Source organism: Haemorhous mexicanus, chromosome 4 (assembly GCF_027477595.1).
Source record: "Haemorhous mexicanus isolate bHaeMex1 chromosome 4, bHaeMex1.pri, whole genome shotgun sequence".
Lineage (NCBI taxonomy): Eukaryota > Metazoa > Chordata > Aves > Passeriformes > Fringillidae > Haemorhous > Haemorhous mexicanus.
Genome location: NC_082344.1, coordinates 53,889,854 through 53,914,836, shown reverse-complemented (window position 1 = coordinate 53,914,836; position 24,983 = coordinate 53,889,854). Strand labels below are relative to the sequence as shown.

The 24,983-nt window shown below is 40.0% G+C and overlaps 1 protein-coding gene across 11 annotated transcripts in view; it reads right to left on the bottom strand.

Moving 5' to 3' along the window:
- APBB2 (amyloid beta precursor protein binding family B member 2) overlaps positions 1–24,983 on the bottom strand; it is a 161,419-nt gene that overhangs the window by 70,700 nt on the left and 65,736 nt on the right. For 6 of the 11 annotated variants that reach the window (XM_059844930.1, XM_059844934.1, XM_059844937.1 and 3 more), the window contains exon 4: positions 16,832–17,632. In XM_059844930.1, coding sequence (XP_059700913.1) covers positions 16,832–17,632 — 801 coding nt within the window. Of the gene's footprint in view, positions 1–16,831; positions 17,633–21,621; positions 21,691–24,983 lie in introns of all 11 variants that reach the window. The other 5 variants (XM_059844935.1, XM_059844938.1, XM_059844936.1 and 2 more) reach the window with 1 other exon arrangement.

Below are 24,983 nucleotides of genomic sequence, written 5' to 3'. Positions count from 1 at the left end.
ATGTGTGCATGCATGGAGTCCAGCCTTCCTTCCCTTCAAATTTATCTGTCACAAAAGCAGCAGCCAAGCATTTGGTAGAAAACCTGGGAAAATCACATTGGTAGCAGCTCTGGACTTCTGTATTTCTCTCTTAAAATAAAGGGTCTGATTCTCCTGTCTCCCCAAAGTGAACCGGTATGCTAATGTCAAACCACCCACCCATAGACAAACCAATAATTTTGGGCAATGAACAAATACAGTCAGGAATTTTCACAGAAAACAGAAAGGTTCAGTCTATAACACTGACACAAAAGGTATTCAAGTTAAACACAGGTGTCCTTCTGACCTCAAGACACAGGATGCATGCAGAGCAGGAGGGGATGGTGTGCCAATGTCTGGCATATGGCAGTAGGGTCACCTCCACAGCTTCACTCTCCACAAAGGAACTGCTGCACCACAGTGCTTTACTTACAGCCAACACTCTTGTTTTGCAAGCTTCAAATGGATTTCAGCATCTCCCAGCCAGTAACTCTCCATTTTACTGGGACTGGCTGTAGACACAAGTGGTTCCATCTCCCTTACACTTTCTGCTAGTAGCTACTGCTTCTTACCTTGATACAAGCCATGAAAGACAGAGGAACAGACCTTAATCCCTCCAATACACCTGCCATTAATCCCTGGTACAAAGAAGGGTGCAAGGTTGGACTCCACACTTTTAATCCCATTTGTTTGAACTGAGGAATAGCTTTCTATTCTCTCTATTCTATTTCTATTGTATCCTCAAAAGTTTAAATTGAGGATTGGCAGTGTGAGTGACTGCCACTTGAATCTGAATGACACAAGTAGTGAGACAGAGTATGGAAGAAAGAATCTGACTAGCATTCACCGTTTTTTTTCTCCATTTCAGAAAAGAAACTGCATAAAAATATTTGCATTATAAGTCAGGTACTGGGCAAAGGTAATCTTCATCTAAAATATAATGAGGCCTACTGACTTCAGAGACAATGGAGAGAAAGGACTGCACTTCTCTGGAGAATATCCTGCATAAATATATTGATATACTCAGAAATTTTAGGGACATGCTCATTAGTGGTTTTGTGCATATGAATGGCTAATTCAAAGCAAGTGAAGTTGCCCGATGGCACAGACATACAATTCAACTGGTGGCTTGACCAAATCTGCTTTTCCTTGACAGCTTCATTTAGAGCACTGTGCAAATACATTAGAAAAACCTTTTTCTGAATTTAATGATTCAGTGAAAACAGAACATAAAACTGAATTACAATGGATCTACTGTCTGAAATTAAATGTTTTACTTCACAAAAAAAAGCTAAGTTTTTGAGAACAGTAATTTCCCCTCTCATATGCAAGCTCTGCTCATCCTTCAGCTCACACACTGTAGCAGGGGCTCTAGGATGCCATGAAAATGACTGCTTTATCTTCACACCAACCTTGTGAGGCAGGAGAGTGCAAGCCCTGTTTTATACAAAGTCGGGGGGGTGTAGGAGAGGTCTGAGATGCATTAAATAACTCCCTGGAGTCATGGCCAGACTCCAGGTCTGTGCAGGCTCCCTGCACCAAGCACCAGCCAAACACACACAGTGCACAGAGATCTGCCACTGTGCTCCAGCCTGCCTACACATCAGAATCCCCTTCCATCCTGCAGAATGGGCTGCTCTTTCTAGTATGGCAAATATTGGTCAATTTAGTACTATCAGTAAAAGCTGGAATGTGACTTTTAACAATCTATATAATGGATTTAAAGCTGTAGTGAAATGTGCATTAGAGAGCAAACAGAAGGCTCCTGGTTTTTTCCAGCACAGAAGCCAAAGACCTAACATTTCCCCATCTGCAAATTAATTTCATGTTGCTACAGTACTGAAGGGATGGGAAAATTTAGTATGGTGAAAATGCACTTAGAGATGCATAAGCATGAAGTTCTGCACAAGCCTAGGAAGCAGCACATTGGCCCCATGGCCTGCCTGCAGTGAGAGACATTGAGGGGGAACTTGGGCACCTTGGGCAGCTCAACCCATGCTGAGGGCTTGAAAGACAGTGAACTCAAGCTTCACCTCCCAGCCCCAAACTTCAAGACTTTTTATAAAAAAGAAAGCTAACAACCAAATAACTTTAACCTTTTCAAAAGTAATTTTGCTTCAGCTGAACTAAGTCTTTTCTTGCACAATGCACAGAGCCATACATGAAGTGCAATGTACAGCATCTGCAAGAGCAAGGCTTCATGAATGGGGGCTTCTGACAGCAGATGGAAGCTCCAGAGGAGCTGGCTGTGTTTCACTTGCCATGGGAGAGGGAGGCATGCTGATAGCACACAGGGGTCTCTAAGCCCTGCAGTTTATTCAAGTATTTCACATCACTACATTGGTGTATCAATTTTCTATTAAATCTTCAGTCATACTGTCCAAATACCTTCTGGTATTAAGAAATCTCAAAGATGTTAATCATCTTTGAAAGCATCCATCTAGGATTAGACATACCAGTATTTTCATTCTCATATCTACTTCACGGCACTCCAGAACTAAAATTCTGGTTTTTTCACTGTGTGGATTCATATATGTAATTGAAGCTAGACTTAAAAATCTGCATTTAAGGAGATACAAATGGTATCTCTGATAAAAGCACTAGCAAGAATTAGAAGAAAATTCAGAAAAAAAAAAAACCCTGTGGCCTAAAATCACCCTGGGAAGTCTAGGTTAGCAAACAGTAGCCAGGAACAAACCCAATACACAACAACTAGAGTCCTATGCCAGACAGCATTTGAAAGAGAAAAATGAATGGATTAATTCTAAAATTCCACAGAACCACAACACAATTTCACTTGCAATTAGTACCACCTTCCATTCAAAGCCCATTAGCAAAATGGATGCTTTGAAAACAAGGATAATGTTCCTTAAAGATGCATATGCCCAGAGCACAACTTCAGATTTTATTTTTTTTATTGTGAACCCTGAAATTGAATACCCCTAAACACAAACACTCACTTGGTAAGAATAAAAATATGCCAAAGCACAGGAAAACAATAACAAAATCTCCAGTGTATGATAAACTGCAAGCCACTGAGCTCTATAAGCACTGTGGAGAAGACCTTCTGGTGTTAAAAAAATCTCACAGATGTTTGTCATCACAAACAGCTGATTGTCCTCACATGTTGCCACAAACAGTAAAACAAGAGATGCACAAGCAACAGAATGATCCTTTCCCCCAGCTGACAACAGTAGCTAATCTTTAATGGAAACCTTAAAATTTGTGGACATGCCAGAGGACTGCAGGTGGTTTTGTAAAGCTGGAAAACCAGTTATGTAGGATGAGAAGAGGACCCCTTCTGGATTTCTATTCACCTTTGTTGCTGAGCAAAAACAAAAGACTGCAGATAGATCCTCCAGGATTAAGATACACACAGTTTCAAGAGCTGCTTTTCAATGCACAACCTTCACCCTCTCGTTTTCTTCAATGGACAAAGACACCCACCTCCTCTTTTTTAACAATTTCTTACAAGTTCCTTTAATATTACTCTTCTGCTACTTCAAATCCTCATATACAACAGTAGGTAACTAATTATATTTTGCCACTCTGGAAGGATCAAGGTCACAAAGTTTTTTGAAGGTAGCATTTTAGTACTCACTTGGCACTTGAAAAAATTACACTTTAGGAACCAAGAGCAAGACAAAAATCTTCATGTATACAGTTTTAATGTAGGATTGAACTATTACAGGACTAATGCATGCACTTCATGTGCCCCACTATAAAAATGGATGCAGCAGAATTAGATAAGACAGACAGATAAAAATCTCTCTGCAGGAAGAGACACTGAGTAAAGTAGGGCTCTCCAGCTTGGAGAATAAATGACAGGGAGGAGGGGAGGATGTCAAAGAAATCTGTAAAATCATGAATGGTAGGAAGAAGGCAAGGATGGAAAGGAAATCATCATTCACTGTTATTTACTGCTTCCTAAAACAGAAAAGCAAGAGGCATCTAATGAAATTATTGAAGAGCAATTTTATAACAAAAGGAAATACTTCTTCATATAATACATAATTTGATTATGGAGCTCATGGTCACAGGATGTTGTGGATGCCAGAAATACAAATGAAAAAAAAAAAAAAAGATTAAACAAATTCATGTTAGAAAAGTCTATCAAGGGCAATTAAAGAAGATAACATGAATGACATACCAAGTCTAAAAGTCCTGAACCTATCAATTACTGAAAGTGAAAAAGATAAAACAGGGGGAGGACCACTTTATGCTAGCCCTGTTTTTGGTTTTAGTGAAGCCATAAGTTTCTGCTACTGATCCCTGTCAGAGAAGCAACCCATAAAGAACTCCCTGAGCCTAAGTTCTGCTATATAGGATCATTTGGTTTTGTACAACATGGAACTGTAACCACAGTAACTCTTGTAAAAGGTCTGCCTTCCATTTATTATATTACATATATATTTATATGTAATATATTTACTATATTTACATTGGAAATAGTGGAACTAACAACATTACTGAAGGGCTTTGATAAAAGTTACCACAGCAGTTATACTGGACCAGATTAAAAAGCCTCATTTAATGTGAGAATTCTCAAACCATTGTATCCAAGCTTCCTCTAAGGGATTTATACATAAATATACATTTTTATTCCTAGAAGGAAAATACACAATAAGTTTATTTTCATAACTACAAAGGTACTTTCCTACCCTGAGATACAGAATAATCTCATATGACAATAGAAATGCAGGAGTTATGGGACTGAATATTATTATGTTTTCACACTTGTACCCTTCCAATTTATATTAACATGCATCAAATAGGAAGATTTTACTACTTTTATAGCAAATTATGCATCACCATTTAACAAATATAAATTTACTTAGAGGCAAATAGAACAGTTTGTCTTAAATATCTGTATGGATAAGGACAGGGGAACATAGCTGAACTACTGAGGAGCAGTTAACCAACAGCAGATCTGTCTGGGGATAAGTGCAGAGACACTGCTGTGGAGAGGTAATTAGCCCTGCTTCCACTACATGCTTTTACACATGACAATTACTACAGGTCAAGAAAGCTCTTATGTCAGTCAGGGTTTACACTCTCATTGTCCTGATATAATTTGCATTCCAGAAAATTTCAGAAGTAGAAAGGAGAGATGACAGCAACATACTGTAAGCAAGATGCTAGCCAGAAATTCAGTTCATGCACTGATAACAAATTCTCAGTGAATCCTGACACATGAAAATAGAATTAGCCCAGATAAAACTGTGGCCAGGCAAACACACAATCCTGACATAGCAGCTGAAAAACAATAAACCAAAAGTCAAAATAACCCAATCTGGGGGTTTTACACTGACCCTTTTGCAGTAATGTTACCTGAAGAAAAAACCAGTTTTCTCTCTCTTTTAAACTTTGACCACCACCTTACCTCTCAGCAAGCCATAAAACCACATCCCACCAAAAGAGCTTTAGTGTTTTAGCAAATGAGGTAAATTTTTTTTTTTTTTTTTTTTTTGCTCATTACTGCAGAATTCAAGCTGCAAGGTTCATTCCTATCAAAAAGTTTACTTTTAAAACACTGAAAAAGTGAAACACTACTCTTGTTTTCAGCATTTTTGATAGAAATTTTTATGACTTTGTGTCTTGTGACATCTGGAACTTTTTGTCTCCCTACCTCCCAGAATCAATGGGAAAATTGCAGCTTGTCCACTTAAAGAAAACCCTAATCAACTAATATTAAAAAACCCTCACATGACAACCCACAGAATCACCTAAGTTTCCCTCTCAAAAAAAGGTAAAAGCTGAAGAACAAAATTAAAATGAAAGCGTAACTCTAAAAACATAAACAAAGGCCTGGAATTTATTCTTGCTTTTGAATACACATTGTTTTTAAGCTCCCATTTGGGGACAAGGTGTATTAGTTCCAAGAAGAATTTATGTTTGTTTTCCTTTTGTTTTTAATTGGTTTACTGGCATAGATTGAAGAAATTACTCATTTTTACTTTAGCCTTTATAAATGCATCATATCTATAAATATTCCTGTGCAATAAAAATGAGGATGTAAAATTAAATGTATTACTAATAAAGGAGCAACGTGTGAAAACTCCCTCCCCCCCCTTCTACTTCCAATGCTTGATCTGTCCATTTGCCCTGTCTGCAGATGGGCTGGTTTGCAGAAGAAAACAAAAGACGTCTACTATGCAAATACTAGATTTATTCCTCCACCCACAATAAAGCTTTAGTTTTACTCTTGAATACTTAAAATACAACCAGTAATTACTATGACAGGATTTTTAAGTTTGTCTGCAGGGAGTGCAACCTTTAAATCAGTACATTTTGCCTGTGTTTTTGTTTAAATACTGTCCGACAGTTTTGCACTGATATTAAGAAAACTTGGAAGTAGTGCACCTCAAACAATGGTTGAACACATAGATAAAATCTCCATTTACTTCTGGCAGAGAGAAAACCCAGCCTTCTGCATCACTCCTGGAAACCCACAACTAAGTAGAGTCACTACTCAATTGGTTTTATCTTGGAGCAGCTGAAGCTTGTCCCAGGTTAACAACAGGCTCCCTCAAGCCAGAGAGACCTAGCCACCAAAAAGGGTGACTTCCTCTGGAAGTGTTGAGTACACTGGACCATGCCCCACTATTTTCTGGGCCAGCTTTTTGAAACATCAAGTGGATATGGACAGAAGCCTTGAGGAACAGGGAATGGGGAAGCTTCCACTGTCACTCTCTTCCTAATACAGCTTCTTTTAAGGTGCTGCATTTTCCCTGTGAAGTAATTGAAGGATTAGAAAATCTTAGGTAATAGGAGCTTGGTATATTCAAAGTACCAAAATCTGGAGTATAGTTCTGAAAGAGAGAATTCACCTGTGACATGAAATCAAGAGAACTATCGAAAACAAATCTTCTGTTAATGATCATACATTAATTTTGATGTTGCATAAAAGTCTTATTTCCTATACTAAACCTGAATACACATAGGCAATATAATTTTACAAAGCCTAACACGCCCATTTTAGCAGGAAAAAAACAATCCTGAAAGAAAAATGAAATAAACTTCCTCTTCCATGCCAGGGGAAGCTTAGCCCTGAAACCCCTGTTGTTCTGACGTCATCTTCCTACTTTTCAGATATCTTTGTTACAAAAAGCACTGGTTATGTTTCAGCACAATTATCCAAAGGAAATTAATGCAGTCAGGAGACTACACAGTTTCTTACTTAATCCACTGACAGCTTCCATGGGCAAAAAAGGGAGACTCATTTTGCTTTAGTTAAGCACAAAAGAAAAAAAAGGTAATTTAACACCAAATGTTATCTTGAAATTCTGCTAGAGCTGGAGTATGACAAACAATACTAGCTTACCCACAGAAGAAAAAAGTGAACTAAATTACAAATAATTTTACAAAAGCCAAACCAAACTGTTTCTTATTATTAGTTTGTTTCTGTAAGGAGCAAATACAGTTGTGCTGTTTAGTTACAGTTCCCCGGTAATGAAGAGAAAAAGGTGTGTAAAGGTTTTTTGTGAGTCAGCTTTCTAATAAGACATCCTTCTTCTACCTCAACAAATTGATTTATTTAGAACTGTCAAGAAGGACAAAAAAAAAAAAAATCCAAGATATTAGTCAATATTCTTTGGCAGCTCCCAATTCAATACTGGCTATAAACTGTCTCATCTTTCTAACTCCCAAACCCACACTCAGTATTGCAAAAGTTCTTTTACCTTGAACTTTAGGGAATGACTGGGGGGGTACACTGCTACAGGGTACCACCATTGCACCATTTAGAGATATTTTTTTCTTCCCTTTGACTACAAGAAAAATACAGGGGAAGAATTTGTCACGTGTAAAGGAGAAACTGGAATCCGGTTTTTAATGTATTTTAAATTTATGTAAAGATCTTCAAGCTCTATGGATCACAAGTATAAAACATCACTTGTCAATTCACTTCTGAAATAATGAGCATTCAGGAAGATACTGCTGCAACCTAAACTGTCAGATACCAGCTGATCTTCCACTGAGCAGAATTTTTAATACAGATAAAATAATTGCATTCAGCATCCAGGCCTAAGTGACATTGTTGACCAGTGCTATGAAAAAGTAAAATAGAAATGTTACTTACAGTTACTAGATGCTCCTGTATAGTTCAACATGTACTGATCTGTTACCAGCATCCTTTAAGCTATATACATGTCCCAACAGCTTCATATTCTCCTTCTGTGTAGCATCTCCAACTCAAATATAAGAAAACACACTGCTGTGTTTAAGCAGACACTCACTTAATTAGTCGAATGAGGAATGGTGCTTTGGATGGGAGGGAAGAGAAGCCCCCCCCTTTCAACTGCCAGTAAATGTAACAGAAAACACTACATGTTGACCATATAAATGACTGCATTTTCTAATAAGCCAAGAAAAAATAAGAGAGATGGCTATACATGGATTTCAGCAGTGTGTGCATATACTGCATCCTCCTGAATTCATTCCGGCTTGCAAGACACTGATGTATTTTCTGACTGACTCTGCTTAGGAGACAAGCTTTTGAAATGGTACTTTCAGCCCACAAGCTTTTAGATGACAATCAAATCAAGATTTAATCAGTTCAACTTTGAACCAGAACAGCCCCTCATCCTGCAGATCAGCCCCCGGAAATATATTTATGTTGATTTTTTTTCTCTTCAGCTGCCTGTATAAACATGAAAATTAAAAAAAATGTAAAGCAAAGATCCACTCTTCAAAGACAAAATTCTTCTTAAGGCTGTAAACCTCTGACTTCCTGAAGGTGCATTGCAGGAATGGTAGAAATTGATTTAGTGAAAGGCTTCTATTAGTGAGAGCACTGTTCTCATTGCAAAGTCCCTCCCCTTGCTATAATCAATAATTTAAGCAAAGCCAAGAATCATGTCAGACAAAATGACCAGGATAACTTGACTGTCTCTTTCTTACAGAGTACAAGTAAAATTAAATTAAGGTCTGAATGGGAATGTATTCTAATTTAAAAATTAATTTGGCCAATTTGAGTTGTGCCTTTGGCTTTCATGTTGAGTAGGGGAGGAGGGATGGGGTCCTTTGTTCCTTACTAAAAACTTCTCAGGTTCAGAGAAGTGCCCAAAATCCACGTCCAAGAAGTAAAAGCCATAACCTTTGATTTAGAGTATTTTTTCGGTTACGTGCAAACAAAAAATGTGCTCTACAAGGTTAAAACTCTGACTTGTGGATCATGACAGTGCTGCTTCTCTCTCAGTGCCCTGCAATGTCTGAGTTAATAACTGATACAGGGTTTAAAATTTAAATTGAGCTCTGCAGAATCTCAATTCAAAAGCAATTAAAAACACAAAAAATGCATTTAGTTACATTGTGTTATTTTTTAGGATGAAATAGTTTTATTAAGGAACAGTTTCATTGAAGAGTTCTGAGAATGATTTTCAAGCTAAAGACTTGAAGTAGTCTTAATATGTAATAAATCAGTCCAGTGTATCAAATTATATACATATAAAAAAATCAACATAACAAATAGCAGTTAAAAAACAATCCCTCTAATACACCACCATATAAAAATGGATTGAAATGCTTCAGAGACACTATAAGCAGAAAGCAAAAATTTATGCTTTATATTTGGAGTTGTCCTCTCCCTCTCTCCTCAGCTATTTCTCATCACCAAAGTATCATGGACAAATCTACTTTGCAAGCCAAAGGACACGCACTGCTGGGGTTTACAAAACGAGATCCAGACACTGCAAGGGGCCCACTTAATGTCATTATCTTGAGCTCTGTGGCATCCAGATATTGGACATTTAGGGCCTAACCCTGAGTACCCAGGGGCTCTCAGAATGAAGCAATTGAGTCTTAACAGCAAATACATGGGCTTTCATGGTATTGCTTAAAAAAGGCTTCATGTCCCTTCCAGCAGGGACCAGACATTCATTCTCAAGCGAGGACTGAGTTCAGAGCAAGGTCTCTGCAGCATGCCAGGTCCTATCACACAACACCTCTTCTGGCCCATGGAAATGCTCAGTACTGCTCTGAATCTACCCACCTTCCCCTGATGCAACATCAACAAACCCAAGGCTGCCTGCAGCACCATCTATCCCACATCTTGGTGGTACATGCTATAGGTTTCTGTATATTCAGAAATTTCTGTATGTGCAATACCATAACTTTGAACAGCACCATTGTGACTCAAGGGACCCACAGCCCCACTTCAGCCAATCCCAAGTTGCTAATTAAAGCTGAACTCAACTTCAATCAGCTAACTCTTGATTTATGTGAGAATTCAGCACACAAGGAACCAGTGCAACTAGAGACTGGGATATAAAGGAGTCACTAATTTGGGGAGATTATATGAGATACCTCCAGATGCAAACATATCAGGGCAGGAACTTGAGGAGGATTTAAGTCTGTGCTCCTCACTGTACAGACATCTCCTTCCACTGGGGCTTGAACGAGGATCTGACTTTCTCTTGGCAGTACTTCAGTACAAAATAACTCAGAGGTCCCCATTTTTGTGTTCTTTAAGTTTTCAGAACTTTCGTGAAATAACATCCCAGCACAGGCAAAATCCCCAGTACTCACTTCTGCTGTCAAACTTAGTCCATCTGATTTACTGTCATGGCCTTTGGGCTAGCCTTGCTTGCCTAACCTACTGTCTACAAACATCCCTGCTTGCTTCCAGCTCTCCTGCAGTTGGTGCCAAGTCCTTATTTATCTCCACAGCTGCACACTATTCACTGTCCTTTTGCTTCCCCCTCCGATGCATCCCTCCTCCAGGTCATGTTCCCATCTTCCAGCCCATCCTCCCCACTTCACAACCCACATGTTCCCCCATCAGCTTTCTCCTCTGAGAGCAGCAGGGAGACCAGCTCAGCACTGCTGGGCCCGACTGGGATCACAGCAGGTGCTCACAGGAACAACCACAGGGGCCAGGCTTTGCATTTCCCCTCTGCAGAGTGCAAAGAGGCAGGAATATCTTCTGAGCAGGAAACCCCCAAACTGTGCTGGCCATCCCCAGCTTGTACACCTGGGGAGCTGCTGCTACCCCAGCAACTGCAAGGTCCTCAGAGAGCTCAGGGGCCACTGCAAAGCCTAGAGACTCATTCTGCTGAGTGGCCATACCATTCCTCTTCCACACCTCCTGCAGCTGATATACAGGAGCCTAGAAGATAACAAACAAGCACACGAACAGGCTGCAAAGAGCTTCAGAGCACACAGGCCCCACCTAGAAGAATATAACCTTGTTCTCAGCTTGCCTTAACAAACAGAGGCCTGCACATGACGTGTCCTCCCAAAGGTAATACTGTTTCTTCCTTCCCTTCCCAAGGGATATCTATACCCATTTCAAAGCATCAATCAGGTGGATTGAAGTTTGGCCTGACTTCTATGCAGCATTCAGAAGTGCTGAGGCAGAGGTTTACTGGATCGATTTTGGCCATAATTTTTTATTACTTGAACAGCTTTATGAACTGGAAAGTTTTTTTTTTAAGGAGAGGTGGATAGACTGGTATCAGCTTATTGTGGCTTTTCATCCATGCAGCTTCTTGCATTACTGTCCCTCTGAAATCAGGATCCTGACTTTTCCCCACTACCTTCTCTGTTTTCTCTTCTGTGATTTGTTTTTCCCTTCCTCTTTGCTTGGTCCTGTGTCTGACAATCCTAGGCATAGAAGAGCTTTTCCAGCAAGATGCATTTAACTTCAGAGAGGACATGCAGCATCCAGAACTACACACTCTATCCCCAAACTACAAAAGCTTGGAAAGTTTCCAAAAATAGTTTGTCAAGTTAAGTACCTGACATGATTAAGTTATTCACCACTTCTGAAACTTGAGTCTGCCCTACAGATGCTCAGAAGAATTTTCCACTTTGCTACAGCGCACAAAAAGTATGTCCTAATATCTCTTAACATTACACACTCATGTAAAGTGCATTGTGGAGTTAAGGGAAATGTGCAGTGCTCCGGGCATCTTGTGAACCACTCAGGCAGTAGCACGAGGTGAGCATTTACTTCTCTGAGTTGTCACCACCTCTACTCCCCATTGCCACCTTTTGCTTTCCCATGCAGGTATTCCACATCTTCCAGGCGCAGGCCCTGCAAGCATATGTTTATCCTTCAACTACACATTTTACTGAATAGAAGAATATTCATTTTTAACACTCTAAAAACCATAGTACTGCACTTATACAAAGCAGCACTATGATATTTCCTGGATCAGGAATTCTGTGCTTTACTAAGGTCATATGGGAAATGTCCCTGAAAAGACAAACACCAAATAAGAAATGAAATATCAAGGGCAAAACAACCCAGTTATGAGACTCCCATCAATTGACCAGAAGTTCAGCTGGAGTAAGGTCAAAATCAATGAAGCTGTGTCAGTTAGGACTGGGCCACATTTGACACTGTAGCCTTTGTAGCCAAAGGACTGAGCTAGCCCCAGCAATGCTTTAGTAGTCAGAGCACAGCCACCGCAAGGCAACTGTCTTCAAACTCAATCTCCCCCTGCCTCAGGGCACCCAGGCAGAGATGTCACACTAGGAGAGAGCTGTTTTTACAGAGAATATGACAAACCATCCTAGACCCTTTTGGAACAGTACAGCAGACATCAAACAGGGAGCTATTTTTAAAACAAAGACAGACATAGTAAATGAACAAATTTCATTTCTGCACTACAGGGCAGGTGTTTCGCACTCTGTTCAGATGGTTAATTAATCTGTCAGTGTTACCTAATGTGCATCCTGTTCAGCCTGTGATTATTTCTCCAAATGCAAGTCCTAGCTCTTGCCTCTTCTCTGCTGCCTGTCTTGGACACCACCAGACATCTCAAGGGACACCAGGTGGGCAGCTGAACCAAGCTTACTCTAGGGAGGAAATTGAATGGCTCTGATGAACTGAAAAGTCATTATCTTTTTGGCAAACAGTTAAGTATGAAGCTGTAACTGTAACACATCCTGGAAATATCTCTTACCAAATTTTGGTAATTGCAAACAGAGTTTGGAAGAGGATATTAATCACTGCTATATAAAGCATCTATTCTCCCATTCCTGAATTTAAGCATGTTAATTCACTTTCACATACCCATTTTTGTTATCTATCTCTAATCAAAAGGCTGCTGACTATGACTTTTAATTGTGGAATCTGGGTGCTGATAGCCACTCTTAATCGTGGAATTTCAAGTCAGAGCATTCAAACATCCAAGATAAGGATTTAGGTAGCTCCACTGAGAATCACAGAATAAAACCAACCTGACTGCCTAAACACAGCAAGCAGCCTTCCTGTGCAGCTGATAGTGGCAATGTGTACTTGAGAGGATCATCTTTCAAGTTCAATTTATTATCAAGTTCTATTTATTTTATAGCCTTCTACCAGTAGACCCTAAAACTGTGAACATTGTATAACAATGGCTGCCCTTGAACTTTTATTTCTTTTAAACTGAAATCTTCTTATAGGGATGGTTAAATAAGAGACAAACATGCAGTTAGTAACTTCACATGCAGAATGTTACCTACACACACACTGGGGATATACAGCAATAGTCACCTTTCTTATTTCATAAGCAGTCAGCAAACAGTCAAGCCTGAGACTATAAAACATGCACTATTCTTGAGACATGGTTATCAGTAACATGCAGGATTAAAAAAATATAACAGCCCAATATTAAAAGTTGCCAGCCTTTAGGAGATGCACAGCAGCTGTGAAGCAGAGACTTATTCCCAAAAATCCGAAAATTGGGTGTTTACTTAGAACCTTACAACTGTATAGGTGGTTCTCTGTCTAGTTTTATAGGACTTGTGTTAATCCACAATGTAAGTGAATGTATCTTTAGTACATAAATCTTTTCCCCCACTCAGAAACACAGAAAACATGTTTTGAGCATGTAACAGACTTATTGTCTGTATCAGATAGGTACTGCAAAGGAAGAATCGTGCTTTTAAGGGGACATCCATTTTAATTTGGTCAAAGATGCCGGTAAAAATCAGAGGCAGAATTGACCACTGCTATAAGTCTTTCTGACAAGGTCATGATTTCCTGTAATTTTTATTGTATTAGGAGGGCTATTGTCCCCAGCCATGCTGTTCTTTCAGAGCACCGGGCCCTCTGTGCAAGAGCAGCACTCCCATCCCCAAGGGCTGCTCTCCCAGCTGCCCTTTCTGCACGGGATGGAACTGGTTTATCTGGAACCAGCTGTTAAACTGCCCTCTGGTCGCTGCTCAGAGACCAGCAGCAGACAGGCACTGGCATTTTGCAGCAGCACACAGCAGCAGTGCTCCTGAAAAAGGACACTTGTGGTTTTAATACCCCTTTGATTTCAACTAGGGAGAGATGAGGCACCATGTGACCCAAAGGCTGAGAGACTGGGGAGCCAGAGGAGGCTGCTGCCCCTGCACATCCTCCCACAACCCCAAAGAGGGCAAGAAGGGCAGCTGGCATAGAGCAAGAAACATCTGTGGCTCTCTAGCACCATGTGTCCAACATCTCGGGGACTTTCCTAATTATGGGGCTATTCCTGGCTCTAGAAGAAGGGGGTTTTACTTAAATTAAAACAGAAAGCAAAAGCAAATTGCAATTTTCTTGTTGGTTAGGAGACAAAGAGAATTCTTTTTATTTCCTGAAGAATCCCCATTTCTAATTCATTAGAGATTTTTACACAGAGCACTGCACTTTACTATGGCAGAATAACTTTCTACTGAAATTGTTTTTCAGGTGATACAAAGATTAAGAAATGTGCCTGCCTTCTAGGGAGCTTCTGAACCAAAAAAAGCAATCCACAAATGGAAAACATCACCGTCACTCTCTCCTAGGTTTGAGCTCTGGGGCATGTGCTTTGCTGCTGCTTGCACCACATAGATTCATACAATGAATACATACAAATTTATCCAGGTGAAACTGATGAATACACAGAGAGGGAAAGAAGGAATGGTGCAATAACACAAGATGTGTTTCCTTTGAAAGCCAGACCAAGGAAAGTTTCTTGAGAGAGAAGGAGGAAGCGCTCTCCATGATGTGAACCCAGTTCTGGTCCATTTGCAGTATTAAAAGCACCTGGAGCTGGTGTGTGGCTATTCATAAGACTCTCCATATGACAGAGGATTCAGTTGGAGAGATGCAGCAGGTCCCAGGGGAGATGCAGTGCCTGAGGCCAAGGGAGGCAGGTCTCCTTGTTTGGAGGACTGCCTGCAGTGCTGGGTGTCAATCAGCTCTGGTGGAAAGTCACTGCCTGTCTCTAGGAAGGCTGCCTGAAAACCCATTAGGGCTTGGCATGTGCTAAGATCTCACTCAATGACATCCCACTGCTTTGCTGACTATAGGTTTTTTCTGCTTCTAAAATCCCTACAGACTCTTTTTTTTTTTTTTTTTTTTTTTTTTTTGAAGTACTAAATCTCAGAAAGAAGGTTAGATAGCTGAAAGCACTAATAAAATTATCTGGAAGTTGAGGTCTGTGTAGATGCACATACAGCTAATTTCCCTGGAGGAGGAAAAGTTTCCTCCAAACACATTTCTTATACTGTACTGTGCTTGTGGAGCTCAGTGGCCATTAGTAATGGATTCTATCATGTCTGTTTATCAGCATTAACATTTGTTTAAACAAATCAGTTGTTTTGTATTTTTAAATTGAGTTGTATTTATTTTTTTACCTCATCACTCAGAGAGAAGGTCAAGGCTCTTGAAAACACCTTTTTAGTAGACCACACATAGAAGTATCCTGCCCTAATGAGACTTCAGGAGGATTTTATCTAAACAATGATGCATTCCGAGTGCAATCAATTAAGAATAAAGTTTTCAGGATTTTTAAATTACATAACTCCAAAAGAAAACACATGAAAACAAAACAACAGAAATACCTCACAAAACAACATTCAGATTTCCAGGATTTGAATAATGAAATATTGTTAAGAGTCGGAAGAACAAGACAAAACCATTCACAAGCCCTGAAAGAAGCATATTGTTATTTTCAACACTGTCTTCTCAGGAAAACCATATTTCTATCATATTTCTGCATAAACTGAAATGTTAAATATGATCTCTGGACAGAAAATTATTAATTCCCCAGGTATCTGCTAGACTACATTCTTTCATGGATTAGCTGTTCTCAGTACTGGGGGATTTCTTCACTTCCCACAAGTCATATGACTAAAACTCTACTGCATATTTTTTTCCCCTAGATAAATGTCTTTCTTTCTTTGGGCCCTAACATCTACTGTTGGAGCATAAATGCAAGGCTTGGGGAGCACTGAGCTGTGAAGACCCCAGATGATGCTCTCCTCCTACCCCAGATGCAGTAGCAGTGAAGAGCCCTGTCCATGCCCAAAACCACAGACCTCCAGGACAGACACCAGCAGGGCTCACGGCACAGATCCCCACCTGGGGGGGCTTCTCTTTACCTATGTTGGGAAGGAAACATCATCAAATGACTGGGATGTAGCAGGCACGCTTACAAAGTTGTGCATTACAAAAGTAAAAATCTTCACTGAACCTAAAAATCATCATGGAGAAAAGCTTTTTTGTTGTGTGTAGGTAGCTATCAGCAGTTCAGCAACTCCTGATAACCATGCTCTTCTCACAACATGCACCCACTGATTATTGAAGAGCAATTATTTATGAAGTAGCAAGAGGTGCAGTCAGCATATTTCTAGGACCCTGTATAGGCCATCTGCTGGCACCTTTCTTAAAGCTGCTACAATCAACCAGGATGATTCCAAGTATTCCCAAGCAGACAAGCAGCTATGTGCAAGTCCAGTGCTTGCATTTTGATACAATCCACTTCCCCAGTGAAACTGCTAAACCACCTCTGTCCTTCCTGGCACCAGCTGAGGAAAGCTAAGCAATCCCTTTCTAAAACAAGGCTGTGAGGAGCCTTTGCTTGTGTACCTGTTTCATCGGGCGAGCTCGGCGAGGCGCTGTCCTGGGACAGGGTAGTCCAGCTGGAGTCCTCATCACTAGGGGCCAGGTTTTGAATCCTGTGGAGGGCACAGTCTGTTTTGGCCCCAGTTTTTGGGTGATCCTTCTTTGTCTCAGGGCTTGATGACACTGTGGCAACCTGGCCATCCTCTGGGCTCGGCATCTTGTTCTGTTTCCGGGGCAGGACTTCCCCATTGACAATAACGGTAGAAGCCTGGCTGTTGCTTTGTGCAGACTTGTCTTCCATCCCAACAATACCCTGCTCTAGATCTCGAGCTGATGTCTCTAGATCCGCATAGTAATTCAGGAAGCTCTTGGTCCTTCTTGGCTGCGAGGGTAATATTTCACAGCCAGAGGAATCCTGCGGGATCGGCTCGTTGCTTTCAAACTTCTCAGAAGTTACATTTACGCCTGCAGTGGTACCGAGGTTTTTGTTGGGATCCTGCTGTCCCTGCTCGGCAGCTTTCCTCAGCTGGTTTTCTCCGTTCTTCACCAGCTTTATATTGGCAGAGCCATTCCCCAGAAGGGGCTGGACTGCTGGATCAGAAAGCCCCATGGCTGTCTGAATGTTAGTCAGCGCGTACTTTTTCCTGCACTTGGGAGGAGTGCTGTTCTTGGTCTCTGTGTGCCTGATTTCTGCATTGAGGAGCTCGTTGTGGGAGGAGCGCAGGTTCAGGGTGTTGGGCGGGGTGGCGGGGCTGTTGCGGTTCACAGCGTCCGTGGTGCTGCCGCTCGCCATAAACACTGCCAGCGCGTCCACGCCGGAATCGACTGCAAAGCAAAGGGAACACCCGTGAAACACATTCATTGCAGACACTCTATTGCTAGGGCTTCTGGTAAAGGCATGTAGCACTTTAGGGAGGAAAATTATCACAACCTAAGTGGGTAAGAGAAGAGACAAAAGCTTTTCTTATTAAATAAGGAAGAACAGAGGCAGAAAAAAATACGGAGAGATTATCAGGACCACGAAGATGAGGAAAAAGCAGAAAGCTTGACCCTATACAAGACAATTTTATGGCAGATTTTTCATTTCTGAATCTGTTGCAGGCAGGCTCTGGGACAGCAGGGGTGCCCTTTTCAAATGCCTGGGACTCTCACTATCTTACCATAACTCTTTCAGTATTTCATCTATGTCTCAGATGAGGAGAGAAAGATATCCTCAAGAGCTCATCACTAGGAAGCAGAAATTTGAACTATTTCTAAGCAGACTGCTGGCAGATGCTGCTTCTTTTTCATCTTTGGGTAGTGCTGTTACTGCTAAACCTGACTGGCTGGTCAGCTGTTGACTCCTAACACTTGCATTTTCTCTGTCTTTCTTTTCCCTCCTTCCCCTGTCACCTTCCTTTTTTATTTTTTTTAAGGAAGGGAAGCAGAGGGTCAGGGAAGACAAGCAGAAGATCACAAAGGTGTATTTGACTTTCAGGGGCAGGGAAAAAAAATCCCTTGACAAAACACCCTACTGGAATTCAATCAACTTCAAACAAAGGGCTTGCTCCAGGGATGGTTTACTATTTCTATAGCTCACAAAGTTCAAGCTTAAGGATAAAACATACATCCTAGGGCACTATACCATTAAATTCTTTTGTCTGCTTTTAAACAAGTTTCTGATTTTTCTTAGCCATTGGCACAGCTCATAATTTGAAAAAATATTAGAGTTTATTGAGGGAACAGATTTTTAGACTATTAAAATTATCAAAATATAGCTCTTTAAAAAAACTCATAAAAAAACCCTGTAATTTGTTCCTGTACTGTCTATTTATGGCTTCCACTAACCTGCACAATACTCCATGAACACCCCAATTTACTGTAACAGTCACTGTTGTTTTATACCTGGCAACTGAATTGGAAGCCAATTAATAAATCACTCCCATCTGCCACAACATGAAACACCCTTTCTGTTGTTCCTAATTCTCAGTTATCATTGACTGCTTATATTGCACATAAAAAGGTATCAGGGGCTTATCCAGGAATGAAAAGCTGTAATTTGAGCTAGCCGATGACAGATCATTCCAGCTGAGCTGTGCTGCATCTTTGAACATTTGATACATGACAGAACTGACTGCTGTACAGATTTACAAGAGATTAAATATATGGGTTTTAAAAAACATATAATACATAAACAGAGTGAAAAGGAGCACTTCACATTGATACCTAAATGTAGGCACAGTTGCCAGTGTTCCCTCCTCTTTGATGTGCTGTCAAAGCCGCTCACTTGCAAACATGACTCTGGTTCATTTGAAAGCAAGCAGATCAAGTAATAATACCGTTTGTTCCCTGAATCACCCACCCAGCTGTTGAAGAACAATATCTAAAACTTGTTAGAATTTAAATTAATTTTACCATTTTTCATGTTTGCCAATTTCTCAAGTCCTGTCTAAAGCAACTGCAAATTCTTTAGAAGGCAGATCACCCCATGGACATGCTATGCCATCATCTTAGGCAAAAGAAAAAGCTTCAGCCACAAAAGACTTTAAAACACAACTATTACAAAATTTAAAGGAACTTTATAAATAACTCCTCAGATAAACACATCATATACACACACAGAGCTTCCTGGATCGTGTTCAAAACCAATCAGGTCTAACTGATTCAAAACCAATCAGGTAAGCAGGGTTGCATCTGATCAGATGTTACCAAAATGTTTTACATGAAACAGCTTCTACATATCAAATGGTTGCTTTGTATTCTTTTCCAAATCACTCAAAATCTGACAACATGAAAGTCACATAAAAAAGTAAAGTTTTGGGCAGGATAATTTCCCCTCCACACCACCTGACCTTCAGAATTTATGCAATTGCATGGTATCTAGGGATTTCACTAGATTACATTTTACTTCATGCTTCAACAAATTAAAACAAGCATTTATGTTTTCCACCAATAAATACAATTACCAGAATATAGAACAAGACAGAAATTTATTCTCCTTTTTTACAGACGAGCTACTTCATGTGATATTTGCCACTATTTTTGTCACTGAACAAATTTCTTAAAAAATAATCTTCTAGACAAAGCTTAAGTATTTGCCTGCCAGCTTATCTTTAGCTTGTCCCCTGCTGTTATTGTTTCATTGCTCGGAAATATTGTTAAGAATAAGACCTTGGAAATATTGCAACACAATGTATTACATTTTACTAATCTGCTTGATAAAGGTTCTCCATTGAATTGATGAACATTGGCACATTGTTCAACGCCTGAGCCAAGGAGTCTTTGAGGCTCACACAGTGTTTGTGACTTGGCTGTTAAATTGGGCTGGTGTATGACCATGAACAGAAAAATGCCAAAACAAACCTTTCACTAGACACCGTCTCCCCTCCCTCCTGACCCCATCTCAGGTGACCTTGTTGATCAAACCATCATGATCAAATGATCAATGAAGAGGCAGACAGCAGCACAAGGAGAGCACAGAGTGAAGCCAGCTGCTCTCTTGGGGACCACAAGCCTGCTCGCTGGCCATCACCCTGCACTCCCAGGCACGCCCTGGGATGAACACGACCAGCTTCCCTCTGCTCTTGGAAGCAGACAGATGTGAGAAAAAGGGAGAAAAAAAAAAGAGAAAAGAAGGCAAAAAGAGAAACAGAAATACAGATGGGCAGATCTTCCATCTCAAGGGTAGAAGTTGCTATGAGACTGGGACTAACTAAAGTGCCAGAAGAATTGGAATGCAAGGAAATGCCTAAGAGCACTCAGGAAAGACTGCATAGTAGAACAGTGTAAGTAAGAAGAGCAAAAGCCTGTCCCTCCTCCTTTATACAGGACACAATGATGCTTGTAACACATCACCTTTCCCAGAGGAAACACATGCCAACTTTCTAATTTAAAACTTCAATAAAATGCAGGAACCCTAGATTCCTGCATCCAGAGCTGCCACAGGCAGACTCCATCCCCCTCTCAGACAGCTCCTCGTGCTGCCTGGCTACCAGCAAGGACCATGCTACTGGCACAGGGCACCGTATTTTCAGTTTCTCTACCTTCAGCTGAAAGACAAACACAAATGGACAACCAGACCAGGAATCACTGAGTTGAAATATATATCTCAGTCTAAGTGGGAGAACACTGCTAAGTTGTAAGTGAGTAAAAGTAGGGTATTACACTAAAAAATATTCTACTCTGGTGAAAAGATAGCAACAATTAGAACATTATCATTACTGGGAATAATAACATGGTTAAATTGTTGGTTCTTCAGGACAGCACTTAACTTGGTAGAAGATCTGTCACAGCAATTCATTAAGGGTTTCAGCTTGCTTACTTTTTAAAAGAACTTTCAGTCTCAATTGTAGACTTTTAGCATTCTTACAGATCCAGACTGAAATACTTTTACCATTCTCACAGATATAGATTAAAATATTTTTACTACTGTAATGTGTTTAGCACAGAGTAGTGCCAGCTCTCTAAGGATCACAATAATACAAAAAATGCTATTCCTTGAATGGCTTTTATAGATGTTTTTCAATCTTGTCATGTAACTTTCAGAGCTAGAAGAAAGAGAGAGAAAATGTCATTGCAAACAAAGAATAGTGCATGGTCAAATTCTCTTTGCCATCTAATGACTTTTTTGCATCTTATTGTCCATGGGAAGTTTTAAAAAAGCTCAATAGAGAGTTTCTTCAAAAAGGCACAGTTAAAAAAAAAATGAAGTGCTTTCTCTTTTTCATGTGTAAGTGCAAAACAAAAGTGAAACATGGACCTGGAAAGAAGAAGAAGAAAAATAAGAGGAAAATTTCACATATTTGCATAGCAGAATCTTTTAAAGGGCATCTGACCTGGAAGTACTTCTGACATGGCTCACGTGACGTCAGCAATGCATCAGGAAATAGATTATAATTTGAAATCTGAAAAGAGGGACCATTTAAGAATTAAAACCAAAGGAAAATACAAAAGAAAAATACCACATTTTAGAAGCTCCTGAGACATGCTAAGCATCCCAAATAAAACTCACAGCATAACAGTGAGGATCTTCTGAGTTTTTAATGATATTTGACAGGCAATAAAGTATGGGAGAGGCAAGTCTGCAGCAACACGAACATGTAATTAAAAAGAACTGTTATATTTTTGTTAATGTACAACTTTACTAGGGCACAAATTCAAAAATATTCTCCAGTTTTAGTCAACATACTGTAGCAAAACCTTAAATACGTTGGAAAATATGAAGTTTTCCCAATTACCTGATTACAGCTTACTCAGGAAACCACAGCAGTAAATTGGTAAAAGAAAACACAGCAGTAAGGCAGCTTCACAAGAAAATTTGCAGAATGAGATCTAGCATATGAAACTAAGAAGCACGGGGTTGATCTCACAGGGGGGAATCATAAAAAGGAAATTAGGCAGTAAATTCCAGTATGGGACCCTTTCCTGGCTGTCTTCTCATAAATAAACTATTTTGCCCTAAAGTCTCTGGTTTGGATATGAATGACACACACAGTGAGAGACAAGGCACTCATGAAAATTTTTGCCACTGCATCTAGGAAACATAGGAAAAAATTAATACAAATCTTTCCAAAAAGCAGATTTCCCTTCTGCAAGGATATCTCTTGAGTACAAAATATATAATGACAACTTCATGCCGTGGTCTTATATGCTTGGGCTTTAGTTTAAGTCTAAGTAGCTGCAGAGAACACCTTCATTCTACAATGATTGCAGCCCAATTCCAGCCAACTCCCTTCACTTCAAAGGGTGAATTCCAATGTTAAAACATTCATTCTAAAACTATGACCAGCTAAATGGCAACAGTTAAACAGATTTCAGCCAAAAGCATCCTAATAAACTCCAGATTTACATTATTAGCTAAAAATCAGAATCAAGACTAGAAGCTTTCTTAGTATCAAATGTCATCTGATTCTTCTTACCTATATATCTACACAAATTCCAGTCAACACCTAACACCTTCAGAATGGAAAGGGAAAGAAAATATTCAAATGAAGTGCTGTGGTAGATCAGAGACTACAGCCAATGATTTTCCTCTTGCTGCTCCCTCTAGCAGTGACATCTTAGCTGGACTGAGCTTGGAAGCTGGAAAGAGAAAGCTCAGCAAAGCCAAGAAAGAGAATTATGATGGTGGGCAGAGCAGTTTGGGGAATGCAAGAGCAGGAAAGAAGCAGGGCTGCCAGCACCTTACACATGGTACTCTCAAATCCATCTGCAGATGACTCCACACAAATCTCTGAGTTGCTGAGGGTGAGAAGGACCTCTCCAGACCATCAAATACAACTCCTGCCCAAGCAGGTAATCACTGCTGCCCTCTCCACTCCACCCTGGATATGTCCTCACATCAGAATAAAACTGCCACTTCAACCTGATTGCTAAATGCAGCTTCTCCCATTTCCAGCTATTTCCTGCTTCACCTAGTCCTACTGAAATCACCATCTGGTAACCAGCTTTCTGTCCTGGCTCCTCCATCCCCAAGAGGCACCCTGCCAGTCCCTGCTGCCACAATAATGACATTCCTCCTTTTAGAGCTAATCATGCTGCCAACCAACTGCAACAGCCTAGCAGCAGTGCTGTTTCTGTTCTAGTGGTGCTCTTACTAATGAGAATCCAAAAAGCTGATCTGTCTTTATGTGGTGTAATTGGGGAAAAAAACCTTCAGATCCTCAATGAGTTGTAGCACTCAAGGTGAATATGCCTTCTCATTTACCATTTCTTTCCTTCCCCTTCCCACAAAGCCAGTCAAACTCCTCATCCAGAAAAAAATGAAAGACAAGATGCTTCTCAGAATCAGATTCTAACAGATACAAAGCAAAAAGAAAAATAATAAAAAATTTAAAATATTCATGACAAAAAGAAACTGGCTAAATCCCTTGTTCCTGTACTTTTATTAAGATAGATACATCTAAATAATCAGTGTATATTTGACTACCTGACTGAAACTTTATATTGCAGAGAACATAGGTCATCTTATGCTTCTACAGTAACCAAGTAGCCACTTTAAGAAAGAAAAAGCAATTCTTTCATTTATATAAGGTATTGCCATGACATGCCATAAAGACTAATCCTTCATGTATGCGGGGAAAAAAAGAAGATGGCATGCTAAGTCTTTCCTAAATTAAATTTTCTCCCTTTATTTAGATTTTCCCCTGTGTGTAGAATGGAACACTCTGGTAGGCAAAACTAGTGTTGTCACAGCAAGAAGATGGAGTGTGTTTTATCTGCTAGCTACTTGTGGGCACAGATAAGACCTGTCACTGGATCTATACATTCACAACAACATTTGCTAAGTAAATGGTTGTAATTTTTTCTAATCCCATTGTTTAAATGAAACTGCAGAGCCCTAAAATCCAGCTTTTTTAATTGTCATGTAAATTATTCAATCTCTACAATAAAGATCACACCTCGGACTTATCTGCTAATTTACAAATATCCTTACTTTTAACGTAAGTGCTAACACAGGGCGTGAGCATAAACATCATTCTCCTAAACCAGAAACACAAACTCAGAAACTGTAACCTGAATTTCTGCAATCGAGATGACCAATAAGGCAAGAAGGACTTCTGTATTCTGCAGCTTTAATCTCAAGTGCCATCCAAAAATAACTCTCACCAAGCCTGAAGGTAAACAGTGTGTAATCAAAGCTGATGAGAAATACCAAAACAAAAGTAAAATGTCATATGAAACAGAAAGTTAGGATAAGCTGTCTCCATGAAAAAATGTAGCCAAAATGTTTTGTAGAACAGGCAGCCTACCCATATGCTTGAAAGGAATCAAGGGCCACGATTTTGCACATAAAATTACTTTGACTGATTCAGACTGATTTCAAACCAGGGATTTTTCAGCTCTACATAAATTTAACATTGATCAGTTCCTAAATCAGGAAACAGAGCCACTCAAAAGATGATCTATTCCTTACCAGGCTTAAGGAAACCCACAAGGTCCAGGACCAGCTTTCCAGCTGAAACAGCACTGGACCAATCCCAAGCTCTTTGATCAGGTGACACAAGCACCAAAAGCAGGAAGGACATAAAGCACAGGTCACAGCACTAGTTAGAGAAGTAGGCAGAATGTTAACTGAGACCCTGTCAGGTGGAATGGTTAAGGTTCCAGCACAGATGCTGTGCTGGGAAAAAAAAAAAATTAAACAGATTATTATCAGTAACCACCTCCCACACACCTTGTCTGTGGCCCTGCTATT